The sequence below is a fragment of the Leiobunum rupestre genome, chromosome 3, assembly GCF_980474605.1.
Source record: "Leiobunum rupestre chromosome 3, qqLeiRupe1.1.hap1, whole genome shotgun sequence".
In the NCBI taxonomy this organism is placed as follows: Eukaryota; Metazoa; Arthropoda; class Arachnida; order Opiliones; family Sclerosomatidae; genus Leiobunum; species Leiobunum rupestre.
The window spans coordinates 3,108,028-3,124,160 of record NC_143386.1 but is presented as its reverse complement, the minus strand read 5'-3'; the positions used below and the strand labels follow the sequence as shown (position 1 = coordinate 3,124,160).

The 16,133-nt window shown below is 35.7% G+C and overlaps 2 protein-coding genes across 2 annotated transcripts; both read left to right on the top strand.

Annotated features, from left to right (window-relative positions):
• Positions 1 to 3,813: 3,813 nt before the first annotated feature.
• Positions 3,814 to 5,928, top strand: LOC149949111 (uncharacterized). Its single transcript, XM_090169352.1, has 2 exons — positions 3,814 to 5,128; positions 5,303 to 5,928. Exons 1-2 carry the CDS (start codon positions 3,814 to 3,816, stop codon positions 5,926 to 5,928), a joined length of 1,941 nt encoding a protein of 646 aa, XP_090025478.1.
• A 135-nt stretch (positions 5,929 to 6,063) lies between these two features.
• LOC149949110 (uncharacterized) lies at positions 6,064 to 6,537 on the top strand. Its single transcript, XM_090169351.1, has one exon. It carries the CDS (start codon positions 6,064 to 6,066, stop codon positions 6,535 to 6,537), a length of 474 nt encoding a protein of 157 aa, XP_090025477.1.
• Positions 6,538 to 16,133: the final 9,596 nt, after the last annotated feature.

Here is a 16,133-nt window from a genome sequence, read left to right as displayed (position 1 = left end):
GAAAAAAGCAGCTAGATCCCAAAAAAGTTGAGTCTACCCGTAAAATAGCTAATGTTCGTATTCATATTGAAAGGGTAATCGGTGAGCTTCGTCAGAAATACGCTATTTTACATTCCCAAGTGCCTTTAGAACTTTTACACGTAGTAGAGGAAGAGCAAGTGGCGACTATTGATAAAATAGCCACTGTAACTTGTGCTCTCACCAATCTTTGTCCCTCCGTTATTCCCATGGAAAGTTGAAAATTTTATTTTCATTTTAATGTATGTTTTCATTAGCCACTACAACCAAATAGTAAGTTCACTTCCAGAAGTAATAAAAATATTTTGATTTCTTTTGTCTAGTTTATTGTAAACCAAAAATATCACAAAATTAATATCATTAATTTCAAATACTTGAAACTTGTTAAAAATGTAAATTTTAAATAAACAAAATATGAAATATAAACAACAAACAAAACATGAAATAAGAGTAATTTCTAATAAAAATAAAAAATGGCTTAAATAACTTGAACAACGGGGCATAATGTAAGTTAAATTACAATTGTTTCTGTACTTTTTTTAAACAGTTTTCATAGACTTAGAACATTCGGGACAATACCACTTACCACAGGATATTTTCTTTATTTTTAAACATTTCGTGTGAAACCATTCAATAGGACAATTGTCTTCGTCACAGCCTATCATGCCTCCTGCTACGGCATCCTCTGAACGCTGACAGTAACACCAAGTTTTTACCACTTCTTTTCTGGGGAAATTAGTTATAGTATCTAAGGCTTTAGAAAGAGAATTGGTTATTTGTTTCTTAGTTTTGCTTCGGGTTTGTGTCTGGGAAGATATAATTTGAGATCTTTTCACCACAGCTGATTGCAGAGAAACAGTTTCATTTTTTATTTGTGGGGAAATCACAGTAGTTAGTTTTTGAGGTGGAATCGTTGGATCTTTTGGTAGTATTTGCTGTGAAATTGCAGTGGTAGATTCCTGATGTACAATAGTTGCAGTTTTCAAAATCACAGTACTTGATGCCGCTTCATGGAGAATCGCAGAGCTTGACTCTAGAGGCGGAATCGTAGAGATGTATGGTTGAGGCTGAACTGTTAGTTCTTTAACTTCATGACACACGTTAATTGTGGCTGAATTAGCAATCGACGAAGTCCCAGTAGTTTTGGTGTTAGAAAAATGCTTTGCAACCAACTCTGGTAGTATTGCACGGTGGAAGAATTTATCAAGTTTTTCTATTGAGGCACTCCAGAAGGATTCTTCGGGGAAAATTCTTTCAATGTGCAGGTTCACTTTCGTCCACACACAGAAATCACCGTAGGAACGTTTTGTTAAAAATATTTGAGCTTGAACTTGGCTGTAATAAGCGTGTTTTTTATCCAAAGTGAGCGCTCCATTTTCATCAATGATCAAACATGAATTTCGGTTCTTTTCAAATACCGAAATGTCTTTCATAGAAAATGGGCATTTAACCTCTAACGTACCCTTCCCACAACATAAACATTCAACAAATCCATCAGGCGAGGCTCCAAGAAAAGGATAGCCAGGGTTTAGGCAAAATCCACAGTTTGTTACTTTGAAATTGGTGTGATCTTTACACATAGCGTCAGTGTAGGCTTTAACTGCTACTGCTTCATTAGATTTTCCCCATTTTGTTGCTGATGTTTCAAAAATGCAAGATCCTGGGTAACAAATGTTAGTTATAAGAGAAATGGAAGGATTGTCGGGGTTAGTGTTGCATGCACTTTTGAAGTTAGAGGCTGTAATACGGCCTGCTCGGTATTGGTGCCAGAGTTTGTTTTCAGCTTGTCCTCTGGTTTTTATTTCTAGGTATTCAGCCTGTTCTACTGTAAATTCTATATCAGTGACGCAGCAGTAGTCAATAAGAGCGGGTAAATGAAGTCCAACAATGTCTTTTTCAAAAAGTTGAGTCAATATCGGTGGTAATGATTTAGGAATGAAACTATCTTGATATTTAGGCAAAATAGAGAAAATTGCTGAATTTGGGCTTACTTTGTAAATTCTATCACACCAATCTGAAAATTCAGCATCGCTTATCTCTGGTATTACAGATCTTGGTTTTCTAATATCAATTTTAGGTTTTCTTGGAGTAAAACTAAGTTCATTGGGTTCAACTGTGTGATTGAGCCGACTCTGTTTTGATTTGGGGGTTGTAAAATCTAGTTCACATACCGGGGAATATTTTACTGCTTTAGTTACAGGAACCATCCATTTTGCCTTTACTCCTGTTACGGATGCTGTTTCTCTGTATCGAACAGCATACTCAATATAAAACAGAAGTGCAGCGACGTGCGAACAACTTTCGTCCAAGCCCGCTATGCACGTACAGTGAGCTGACCAAACTGACCCTGATTCTTGCGCTATTATCCAACAATCAAGAGGCTTCTCATTAAGTGACTGCGAATGCATCACCTAAAATATAAAAGAAGATTAATATAAAATATTTAGGGTAGAATTATAGATAGAACTACTTACAAGACTTTTGACTAGAACATTTTGGCAATTTTCGAAACGTTTGACTAAGACATCTCGAACGAATCCACAAACAAATTGGTTGTATGCCAATAAGCTTTTGTAATTGTTCAGATTTTCACTCGTAAAAGGTGAAATCCCAGATATTAAATACACGTACAAATCACCAAACGTCACTGCTGGTAAAAGGTTAAATCCGCTTCCAAAGCTTTGATTCTCGGTTGCTTGATTTCCCGAGACATTTTCTAAACTTAATACTTTATCGCATGATTGTTTGTCAATTATATAAGGATCGTGGCCGTTTATGAAGGCAAGTTTTTCTTTATAACGTTGTTGAACAAAAGAATCTAGAGTATCCACGTAAGGACCTTCATTTTTATCGTCCTTCCCCATTATAAATCATCAGCTGTGGCCGCACCGCGCTACTTTTCAAAACTTCCAATATGGCGTCCAAATTTACGCATTTTAAAAACTTAACCTACCGAAAGATGGCGCAACTGCTTTCTAATAGCGTTACGTCACCGTTTTTGAAAAATGTCACAAACGATAAGACTCTATACAACATCCAAGGTCAACTTAGGCCTAAATTTTCGTTACGCAGATATTTGGAATTACATTAATATACAAGAAGAAGCAACTCTTCTATTTTGCAAGTAATTGTTAATCGGAAATAAAATCATCTCTCACGTAGACTTACTTTCAAAGAAAAACGTGAGCAGCTCGGAATCGTCTTGAAACGGAAGTTAAGTCAAGCATAAATAACGCGACTACGCGAATTTTTCCAAGGAACAGCGTTGCCAGATGTTCAAAACATATTAAACGTAACTAAAGCCAAAAGTGACATAATTTTCAAAAGTGTGTCAATCGGATCTATTTCTTAATGAATGTTACGAGCGAAATACAAGTTGGAAGGGGAGAAGGGAAAGTGTGCCATGGTGAGGAAGGATGTTAAAACCAACAAATAACGCCTCGTAGTGAGGACCGGAGGAACTAAGTACCACTGGTCAAAGTTAGTGCCCTTTTTGATTTTTCGACATTCTGTGGAGATGATATCTCCATCTACCTACGATATAATACCATAGACTAAAAAAGATCCAGAGAGGCGACAATAAATAGTCTTTTATGTAGTCGATCTCGAGTCGAGCATTCATTAAAGCTTTAGCATACGAAAGTACGGTGATTGTCACACTTTTGGTAATTATGTCACTTTTTCTAAAGCCCAGTTCACACTATACAATTAATTGGGCCACATAATTGTAACTAATTAATTAATCAGCGTTTGGTCTAGGGTTGGGACAACCATCCGTCGGGTATAGAACGCCAAATGTGTCACAATCGACATAAAAGAGTTTTATTTGGATTAACTTCGAGCCCGTTTCATTTGGCGGCGACCATAAAACACCACTTAAAAAAGTATCAGGAAGAATTTCCAGAAACCTGCGAGTCGCTAGAGAAAGAGTTGTATGTAGACGATTTGATATCAAGTAGAGACGACGTCGATGCAGCCTTCAATTTGGCGAAAGAGTCGAAAGAGATACTAAAAGACGCCAATATGGAGCTTAGAAAGTGCCAAACCAACTCGAGCGAACTGCGAGAAAAATTACGTCAAGAAAATTGGATCGAAAATGAAAACGAAAAAGTCAGGTCATTAATACCCGCAGAACTTAAATGTACCAAAATTTTGGGAATTAAATGGGTTCCGGATCAAGACTTATATACGTTCGACATACAAGCGCTAATCAACGATCTCAAAAAGCTGAAACTAACAAAACGTAGCGTTCTCTCCTCCGCAGCGCGGATATTTGATCCACTCGGGATTATAACCCCCTTCACGATCCGAATTAAACTGATATTTCAACAGGTCTGGGTGAAAACGCGCGAGAACGATTGGGACGATATTTTACCACCAGAATTAGTAAAACTTTGGCAAAAATGGTGCGCGGAACTACCAGACTTAAGAGTCATTTCGACGCCGAGATATTGGTTTTCAGACGTGAACGAGTCAAACGTCAAACATATCGAACTTCACGGTTTTTCGGACGCGAGTGAGATCGCCTACGGAGCGATTATCATCTTGAAAGGAACGAACGCGTACGGTAAAGTCACAACGCAAATGTTGTTGTCGAAAGCGCAGGTCGCGCCAGCGAAGAGAAAGAGTTTACCTCGCCTAGAATTGATGGGAGCGCTGCTAGCGGCGAAGCTGACCGCCAGAGTCAACGAAATTCTCAAGCTCCCCGGCGACAAGATAAATCTATGGACTGATTCGCAAATCACTCTTGATTGGATCAAATCGGTTTCAAGAAGATTTAAACCATTCGTAGCGAATCGTGTGCAGGACATTCACGATATCAGCGAACCATCGGCGTGGCGTCACTGTCCTGGAAAGGACAATCCAGCTGACCCGTTAACGAGAGGACAAAACCCAAAAAGTCTAGCGGAAAACCGTCTATGGTGGAAAGGGCCATCATGGCTTTCGAGTTCAGAAGAGAAGTGGCCACACGCAACAAAAAGTGAGTCGGAAGAAGTTAAATTCGAGTTATCGGAAGAGATTAGCAAATCCTACGAGGAAGAAGAAATATTCGAAGTGATTTGCGCGACTGTTGTTCTCGGAGAGCCACCATTAAATGTAGACGAGTTTAGTTCGTTATATCGGTTACTTCAAAAAACCGCGTGGGTGTTACGTTTCGGGAATAATGCGAGAATCGGGACGGTAAACAAAGACGAAAGATAACTTTCTCCGAGCTTAACAGCCGACGAGCTTAACAGAGCGAACCTCTATTGGATTAAACGAGTTCAATCGGAATCGTTTCCAGAGATCGAAGGTCTAAAAGAGACTAGAACAATAGCGAAAAATTCGAAATTAGCGGAATTTAAGCCCTTTCTTGATGAACAAGGACGTTTGAGAGTAGGAGGAAGAATTGGACAATCGAACCTGCCCTTTGAAAGGAAAAACCCTGTAATTATCCCTTACGAACATAGATTTTCTGAATTGTTAGTTGATCGGGAACATGACAGAGTTTTTCATTCGGGTTTAACGAGCACTTTGGCCCAAGTTAGGGAGTTGTATTGGATCATAAGAAGTAGACAATTAGTTAAAAAACGAATTAAGAGTTGTATGATTTGTAGAAGGTGGAGTGCAAAGCCATTGCGAGAAATAACTGCGCCATTACCGGAGGATCGAATCAAAGAATCGAAAGGTATTGAAGTAACGGGTTTAGATTTCGCCGGCCCCCTTTGTGTGGGTCCTAAACCCTCAAAAAAGGTCTATATCTGCCTTTTCACCTGCGCGGTGATTAGAGCGGTGCATCTTGAATTAGTCACGGAAATGTCGACTGAATGTTTTATATTGGCGTTACGACGATTTGTCGCTCGAAGGGGCTTGTGTAGAATTATATATTCTGACAATGCTAAGAGTTTGATTAGGGCCGACAAAGAGTAAAAGGCCATATGGAAATGTATTAAAGACAAAATGATACTAGAGTATTTTGGAAAGATAGGGATTCAGTGGAAGTTCATTGCCGAACGCAGCCCATGGTGGGCCGGATTTTACGAGCGCTTTTTCCGTACGATCAAAATGGCTCTCAAGAAAACGTTAGGTAGCGCCTTATTAAATTTTGAAGAAATGTCAACTACGATAAGTGAAATTGAAGCGGTTATTAATTCAAGGCCATTGACGTACCAGAACAGCGATATGGGTGAACCAACTCCACTGACCCCCTCGCATTTCCTTATCGGTGACAGATTAACAGCGCTTCCCCCCACGTCTAATTCTAAGAATATTGTCACTGAAATTAAAAATAGAAAACAAGCCGTTGTCAGATATAGACACTTCCAAACGGTCCACAATTCATTTTGGAACCGCTGGCGTAGAGAGTACGTGGTAGAATTAAAAACTGCTCACACAATTGATCCAACAAAAACAAATGTAAATTTTAAAGAGGGCACGGTAGTTATTTTGCATGATTCCCAGTTACCTCGACAACTGTGGAAATTAGTACGAATAGAAGAAGTTTTTAAACAGTGGCGGCGCTACACTCAGGCTAAGTAGGCTATAGCCTATGTCAAATTTTTTGTAGCCTATGTAGCCTATAATAGAGGGCCCAATTTCATGAAAAGGGGGCCCCAAAATGATTCTTGGGATACTTTAAAATTATAAATATTATCTGACCCCCTCAAAATAATTTGTGCCCCCTCAAAAGGGGTCTGTCCCCCTTAAAAATATCAAAGTAAGTAAACAAAATTTATAAGAAATATCCTATTCAAATATTTATTTTGTTAAGTCCAACTGTTCAAAATATATTATTTCCTTTCGTGTAACTGGCCTTTTTTATTAGTTCCCTTCCACGTGCGCAAAGTATAAAGTTTTAGCTGTGGAAGAAACTATAATACGGCACGTAATCATGCACACATATTGATTAGACTATACTAACTAAGGTTAACTTCCCGAAGTACTGTATTCTAGCTGCTAATGTTCATCGTCGTCGTGTATTCAAATGTATCCAAGTATAAATGGCTGGCCGGCGGCGTATATCACTTTATCAGGGCATGAAATAAGCACAGGACACCGGATGTTGTCCGATAAATGTTGTATATGTCCGATAACTTTTTAAAAATCTTAGAGGGAACATGGGACATTTGTCCGATAACCTTTTCAATAAAGTGGGAATGTTTTTTTTCTACAAATTAAAAAAATGTATTTTCAGGTACTATATTATATATTTTTAAAGTTCGTAACAATCAAAACAAAACCCAAATTGTATCGTCTGCAGCAGCAGACGGGGTTTTGTTTTGATTGTTAGGAAGCACAGTGCGGCAAACTGAGCACAAACCTGGCCAAAATAAATCGCGCGTATAAACTTTATTTTAATTTATAATATAGTTTATAAACAATTTACCGGTGTTTGATTTCTGACTGCCAAATTGTTTTCTCCATCTGGCTCCTTTGAAGAAGTTGATTTTTTATTTAATTGTAAGTGAGAGGTTTTGCATAGTTATACATTCAGGCTTGATTTAAAAGGGAAATATATTTTTTTCTGCAGTCTTTAGTTTTGGAATCATCAAAACCAAGTAGATATCGATATTTTCATTGAGTTGGGAATAATACTATCTAGAGCCCCAGTTCAAATTTTCCCCATAGGCTTTAACACAGCATTAGTGAAGATAGGAACGAAAATCATGGGAGGGTTATCAACTACGACAAAAGCCACCTATGAGCGAAAAATGCAACTATTTAAATGAAATATTCTTCGATGGCCCCTGCCGCCACCTATTAGCGACTTTGTGAACTATTATAATTTTAACTTTTGAACTGAAGAGGGAAAGCGACGCGTTTTTAAGAAAAATTTTGAAAATGCGTTTTTTTAAACTCTTTATTAACACAATATAGGTTTCTTTTGTGAGTTCTTTACTATTTTGTAATAGATTTTGAGTGAACTTTTAAGCAGAATAGGTAGGAAATGCGCAGTTTCGTCTTGCGAAAATAATGGAAGAAACAAAAAAGTTTCTTGACATAAGTAGGAGCAGCACTAATATTCCAAAAAAAATAGAAGACATTTTTATTCTAAATTATTCAAAATTACAATAAGGTTTCCAGGTAAAGTGAATCCTTTGTTGCAAAAATGGCCCAAAGCCATTGGAAGATGCAACAGATGCAGTTTGCGGTGATCATTTTACAGTGGAATACTTCAAGAAAAACACCACTTTTAAAATGCTTACAAACACCGCAACACCTTCACTTTTCTTAAATACCAATTTTAGAGCTGGCATGGTACTATTTAAGAAGAAAATAAATTATTAGACCATTACTTAGATAACTTTTTACATAATACATATAGTAGAAGGTGGGGTGGCGGAGTGGTTAGCACTTTCGCCTCGCAGCAGGAGGCGCCGGGTTTGATGCCAGCTAGCGGCCCTGGGTGAAAATCCGAAACCACTCCTTTTGCGTAAAGTTTGTAAGTTCTCTCCCCACTGGTTAAAGGGGTTTTCCCCCGAGATCTTCGGTTTCCCCTTCCCATAAAAACTTGCTTAACGGTAATAGTTAGTGTATATTCTTTATTATTTATATTCATTATTTATTTATTTATAATCATTATTTATTTATTTATATTCATTATTTATTTATTTATTTTCATTATTTATTTATTTATATTCATTATTTATTTATTTATAATCATTATTTATTTATTTATATTCATTATTATTTATTTATAATCATCATTTATTTATTTATGTTCATTATTATTTATTTGTATTCATTTTTTAAATCCTTTTTTTGTTTTAGTGCAATTTAATCTTTTAAAATACTCTAAATTATTTCAAAATGAAATATAATTTACCAAGAAACTTGTTTTTTTGTTTTTTAGCTTTAAATTATAATAGTTCACAAAGTCGCTAATAGGTGGCGGCAGGGTCCATCGAAGAATTTTTCATTTTAATAGTTAAAATTTTCGTTCATAGGTGGCTTTTGTCGTAGTTGATAACCCTCCCATGATTTTCGTTCCTATCTTCACTAATGCTGTGTTAAAGCCTATGGGGAAAATTTGAACTGGGGCTCTAGATAGTATTATTCCCAACTCAATGGATATTTTAGAGTTATGAAACTATTATACAAGGCCGCGTAGTTTAAAAAGCGTGAATTCTGGAAAACGACAAAGGTTTGTTTTTATATTACTTTAAGAATGTGATTTTTAGTTATCGTTCTTGAATAATTATTATTTATCATAAAATCGATTAAAAGGTTCAATATATATATGATTTGTACAGGGTGTCGAATGAAAAAACGATCCAAGGCGATTACGTCAAGAACCGTTTTCTATACAAATTTCAAATTTTTGTGACACTTCACACATGTTGGGGGGCAATTAAAAATTATAACATCGATGACCTTGAACCGTTAGATTAAGAAACTTCGTTCCAATTAGATGACCAACTTGTTATAAGTGTGACATTTTTCGGCTTCCAATTGATGAAATTAATTTGGGTCAAAGTTATTCAGACATAAAATTTAATGAGGAACAAGTTTCTAATTGAAACGAATTTTCTATATCTAACGGTTCTCGAGATGATTTTTCAATGACCTTGAAGTCACGGTTCAAGGTCATCGATGTTCTCATTTTTTTAGTAGAGAGACAGGTAAAAAATGATATACTTAGAAACAGCGAGGTTTTGGCTTATCATGCTAAAGTTGCATTTTATTTTGCGCCCAACAAGACATTGCAATCAGAGGGCGTAATGAAAGTGTAAATAGTAAAATCCGAGGTAAAATTGAACTATTAGAATTGATAAAGAGGAATTTAAAATAAAATCTGAAGCTACGCCGAATTATGCAAAATATACTTGGGTATTAGCCTAGCTGATTATTATACTCACGGTACGATTCAAAATGAAGTTATCAACATCTGTGGTAAACTAGTTTTAAATATGATAGTTGATGAAATTAATCATTCAGGAGGATACTTTTCAATTTCGGCAGAAGGATCGAAGGATTAGGGTGGGACGGAACAACTAAGCGCGTGCCTTATGCAGCGGCGGCGATCGGAAAATATTTCTCTGGGGGCACGGGCCATTATTTTTTCATCCAAAAATTCATATACTTAAAACTTAAGCCAGAAAATGTACAGCTCTAAATTTTTATTACTACATATATATTGTTTTAAAAGTATTCTTTCTATTATCACATCCATTGAATTGGGAATAATACTGCTAGAATTACAATTACTATTTCGGTTGCCATGGTTACGCGGGACCTGTTCTGAGAAGACTGTACGATATTCATCTTTATAATTGGGCGGTAGCGCCATCTATATTTTGTAAAGCTATATGATTCGCACAAAAAATCAATTGCAATATAGTTGCCACCACTAGAGACAGACAGTGGCGTCACCAGGATTTCCAAACTGGTGGCGCTTAAGCCGTAAGCGCTGGTCAGGGCCATCCCATTGAGTGATATGGGGGGGCTCCCAAAAAGGGGTTGTAAAGTTTAAACTTTGAAGCCGGCTAGGAAAAAATGAAATTTTTTATGCCCATTTTTAAGTTCCAAGAAACATTTCGCCAAGTAAATTGAAAAAATTCTGAATTTTAGGAGGCGCTTTTCGGAAATTTTAGGTGGCGCTTCAGAAATTTTACAGGTGGCTCAAGCGCCGCCTAAAACACCCTAGCGACGCCACTGGAGACAGATGCCGCCACGGTTGAACGATATAGTTTAAAAAGTCTCCATATTGAAAGAAATTGGTCCCGCTAGCCAGATTTATTTGTACCTCTATTTATTCCCAACTCAATGATCACATCCGTCATTGAATACATTGATAATAAAAGTGAAGTAGATATCTTTAGAAAAATATATGTGTACTTGTCTAGATAATTAAGCCCTTCTTGGCCACATACTTAACTAAGGTATTTTAGGTAAAATAGGATACACGACAGTTCGATTTTCTGTTTGGACGAATCTATAGAAATCAATTTTACGGTTATATCACCTTTATGCTACTCGCATCGGCAATCTCAAAATCACTTCTGTCAAAAGACTGAATTCGGACCCATATAAAGGTAGTGATATAAAAAAATTTCAACTTATTGATATTTTTACTCAATTTTATTTTTGTGGGGGTTCTGCCCTCGTTGGTTTTTTCCTGTGGGGGCTCCAGCCCCAGAATTTACACGTTTTTAATGCCGAATCAATAGCTTCGGAGGTATTAAAACGTTTATCAGAAAACGTGTTAGATAACTAAAAATGCGTTTCACAAAGCTATGATGGTGCCAACGTTGTCTGGGGAGAAAAACGGTGTTCGAATAGAATCCCTTACGTACGCTGCTACGCCCATAGATTCAATTTAGTGTTAATAGATTCGTGTACAAATATAGCTCGAGTGAGAGAATTACTGGGGCTTTTAAAAGCCGTATAACTTCCAGAGCAATTCTGTGCTAAGAGCCAAATATTTTGAAAATGCGCAAAAAGAACTTGGCCATAATGCAATTTAAAAAATGCCTAAAAGCTGTGACGTACGATGGTCTAAAAAAAGAAAAGGAATTAACTATTTTATGATAAAACTTGACTCCGTTGTTTTAGCCAAACAAAATATTATCTAGAACGGGAAACCAGATGAGGCAGCTGAGTGTCGGGGCTACATATCGCAGTTTGAAAAAATTTAATTGAATTAATTTCATCTGGGGTGTGATTCTACTCTTGTCGTAAAAAATTTAACGAAACTAAAATTCGTTACAATGACAATTTCAACGTGACTAACGAAATAAATATCATTATTAATGGTATAACGATTAGTGTAGAATCGCTCGCCCCTGACCTATATATGGGGCCCCCAAAAACCTACTATAGCCTACCCTGAATAAAGTCTTAGCGCCGCCACTGTTTTTAAAGGTAGAGATGACAAAATAAGATCTTGTACTGTACGACTGCCGAATAACAAAATTGTGAGACGTTCTATTAATTTACTCTACGCTCTTGAAATTAATTGAAAATAAAATAGGTTATGAACTCTGAATTAAGTTCAGAAGTTCATAGTGGGGAGTGTGTAGAAATTGTTTTTGGATTCGTTTAAATTTGTATAAGTTTTATTTTTTGTAACCCTGGTTTATATTTTCTGTACCCCTATAATTATTATATTTTCTTCTCATGTAACACGAGGAAAGGAAAGAGCCCAAGTCCATTTTTTGACCCCCATTTTAGCGGACGTTTCTGGTCGCAATTGGGCCGTGACTAATTGAAGAATTGGGGGTGTCCCAAAGTCGGTACTGCAGAAGCGCAGGGAAAGAAACCGGAGAGAAGGCTCCTCTCGCCAAAGAAAGTTTGGTTTCAGTTAGCGTTTTGAAGTTGAAGCGAAGAAGAGCGAGCGAGCGAACAATGTAAAATAAATATTTAGCGTGTAAAACTTTTAACTATATATTCCCTTTTTGTTAACCTATTCACTATTTATAGTTGTAACCATATTATTTTAACCAATATTTAATCGCATAATTAAACTGTTTATTTTTCAATTCACATTATCGTCTGATTAGTCTAATGTCTCAAGCGCATACAGCGGGAACAAAAGTTCATCAGAGTCGCTACACCTAAAAACTGTTCGCAAAAATCCTACAATAAAATAATGGTCGGGAAATCACAATTTGTTTTTATATATTTACATTTTTGTTCGTGTATTTAAACCTAAATCAACCAGTACTCCAAAATATGGAAAAGGTAAATTTGTACGCGACCAACAAGAATTGATAAATGAACTTAATTAAAGAGCAAAACAATTCAGTTCCCCATGATAAATTTCTAGTGTTTAAAATATAAAATATATAAAATATAATAATTAGTTTTTGAAATTAGTGACATTGAGGGGGGCTAGTTATGAAGTTGCCCGCCCAAATTAAAATTAAATTATTTCAAAACCTATTTCTAGAGCAAAATTTAATTGTAATGTTGTATGATGGAGCAAAATTAGACGAATCTTATGCACTAATTGGTTTTTGAAATGATTGAGATTTAGGGGGGCTAGTTATGAAGTTGCCCCCCCAATTAAAATTAAATTATTTCAAAACCAATTTCTAGAGCAAAATTTAATTGTAGTGTTGTATGATGGAGAAAAATTAGACGAATCTAATGCACTAATTGGTTTTTGAAATGAGTGAGATTTAGGGGGGCTAGTTATGAAGTTGGCCCCCCCAATTAAAATTAAATTATTTCAAAAACTATTGTAGAGCGAAATTTAATTTTAGTGTTGTATTATGGAGCAAAATAAGACGAAAATTATAAGTTATTGCGTCTTTGTCTAGAGTCAAAGGGGGGGACAACTTAAGGGACCCGCGATGTATGAGGTATTGAAAAAATTTGATGTTTGGCCAGAAAAAGACATGCTTGTTCAAAATCTTCCAAGTTGTTTTCGTGAGTTTAAAAATACACGTGTAGTTTTAGATTGTTTTGAACCACCCATGGAAAAGCCAAAGTCGTTACATGATAGAATGGCCACAGCCACAAAGCCACCACATTTATAGCCACTATAAGGGTACTCATACATTAAAGCTGCTAGTCGGTATTTCTCCCTCAGGTGCAATTACCCTTATTAGTGACCCATGGGGAGGCAAAGCCTCTGACAAATTGATAACCTTGGAAAGCAAGGTTATATATGAATGTGAGTCGTTCATAGACGCCATAATGGTAGATAAAGTGTTCCATATAGAGGATGAGTGCTCTGAAAATGGTGTTACACTTTTCCGGCCTACATTTTTGAGAAAAAGACACAGTTTTCCAAAGCTGAGAGTTTACAAAATCAGAAAATTGCTTGCGCTAGAGTGCATGTAGAACGTGCAATACAACGAATAAAGCTGTTTCAGATATTAAATGACAGATTTGACCTAGACCTTACAGCAGTGAAATTTTCACAGTTGTTTGTGGAATATTAAATTTATCTAAGCCAATATTGTCAGAAAAAAGATTTTCAGGTAAATAGTATTTTGTAATATATTATTATTTTTTTGAATGTACTTATATTTATAAAAAATAAAAATACACAAGATATATTACTTTAAATGTTTGAAATGTTTCAAGTGCAGCATGGGTAAAACAACTCGGTTATGACTTTACAGTCAATACTTGAGATAAATAAATCTAGTAATATTCTTAGATCAGGGACATTCACAAATAACAATGTAGGAATGGGGATGTTTTTTTTCCATATCACTTCTGTAAAGTGATATGAAAAAAAATAAAATAGTTTAAGAAAAAGGAAATTTAAGAAAGTAACTTTAAATACTTTATAAAATATTAATTTTCCCTGTAATTTAATTGTCTTAATAAGGTTAATTATGTTATTGCTATTTAGTTGGCCGTAAGTGATGTGGTTTTTAGAATTTTTACTAGGAAAAGAGGTGTCAACGTTTATTAAATTTGTGAACGTCCCAAATTTAAAATACACATTAAGAAAAATTAACTTTCTCGTGTCATGCAGCTGGCATCCTCAGTTAATAGTGGAAGGTAATTTTCAAAGTAAAAAGTAAATAATTTTGGTATATTTTTTTTCAAATACTCGTCGTTTCGAGTTATTTTTAAGTTTAAATAACCTTTTGGGGAATAAATAAAAAAGTAACAAGTTTTTAATTCAGAACATAAAGACCAAACTGTACTTGGGCATAATATCCGTTGGAATCATTTTCAAGCAACGTAACATTTTCTCCCTCAATCGAGAAATATTTCAGTTCTTTTGTTTTTACAGGTAAATGGGCATTTAATTTCGAGCAATTGACATTCTCCGTTCTCTACAAATAATCCATCCGTACTACACGCCAAAAAATTGTGTTTCATATTGACAATTAAACCAAATTGATAAACCTTAGTTTTTTTTCAAATTTTGAAACTTTTGTCTTGCCACCTTTTCCATCTTCCACGCATAAACTACCGCAGGCACCTCTAGCTCTTTTAAACTTTTATGACTTTGTAGAATTCTGGTTGCAGTGTTGTTTCTATTTTGACTGACGAAAACTTTCTTAACCACTGTTCCTGTTAAACGATCTTTTCGACACTTTCTCCACTCATCAGTTTTCTGAGCAATATTTGCAATTTTACAAGCTTGCTGAAAGTTCACAACTACATTTTCTTTGTAATAGTACTCGTCTACAGTTATGGAATGACTAGACTGATTAGGAGCTAAAGATGTAGAGTTAAGAACGTTTTCTACGGAAATGGCCCGAGCATTTTCAATATTGCACTGTGGAATAACTGCACTTTTATTTGGTATGCTTGATGTAGTTTGGGAGAGCGATTCCACATAAATTTCAGGTTTGTTCAAATTAATTTGTGTAGAAACTTCATTTAGGGCATGACTAGATATTTTACTAGCCTACTAGGAACCATTGACGTAGCCGCAACTGGTTCCATAGAAGAGTTTATGTCGCTACAAAATTTCTTGGAGGTGAAACTTCAGCCAGATAAGTGGTTTTAACAGTGTCTAATGATGTAACATCAAAAAATCTCCACATAACGGTTTGCAAGGCAAACTTAATTATCTAAGACTTTGGTGTTGAATTTAATTTTTTAACAGTTTTCACAAACTCAAGGTCCATAACTTTTTTTGGCTTATAGTTCTTTAAATTATTTTCATAGCATTTACCCCAAGATCGTGTTTTGAATGTGCAATAAACACCAGTCTCTACAATATTGACCTGTTCAAATTTGTTAATGTAAAGTAATTATGCTACTGAGTGCTAGCATGTTCCAGATGATCTAAAATGCAGTTAAAATTAAGTAAAATATTTAAGCATACTATGATATGAAATGTACATAAATTAATTACCCAGCTCTACAAGTGCAATAGGTGTCATTAACTTTCCAATCTTCATCTTGAGAATCAGAGTTTACTTGCCATTGAAGGGTTATTTTCACTTTATGAGGATCAGTTGACGGTGCTGAAGTTTTAATTACTCTACCTTCTACTATCGTTTCGTCAGCTGAATATTTAGTAACAGAAAATTCAATCGCTCCTTTAGAGAGTTCTTTAGATAGTCTTTCCCCTTCATCTAAACTGCGTCCCTTGTCTCCAATATAGTCCAATAACCTTACCAGTGGCAAATTCACTAAAATAATAGCATAATGAAAAAATATTTTTTTTATTAAAATGCGTATTAACCTTTAATAGCTTCAGATTTATCCAT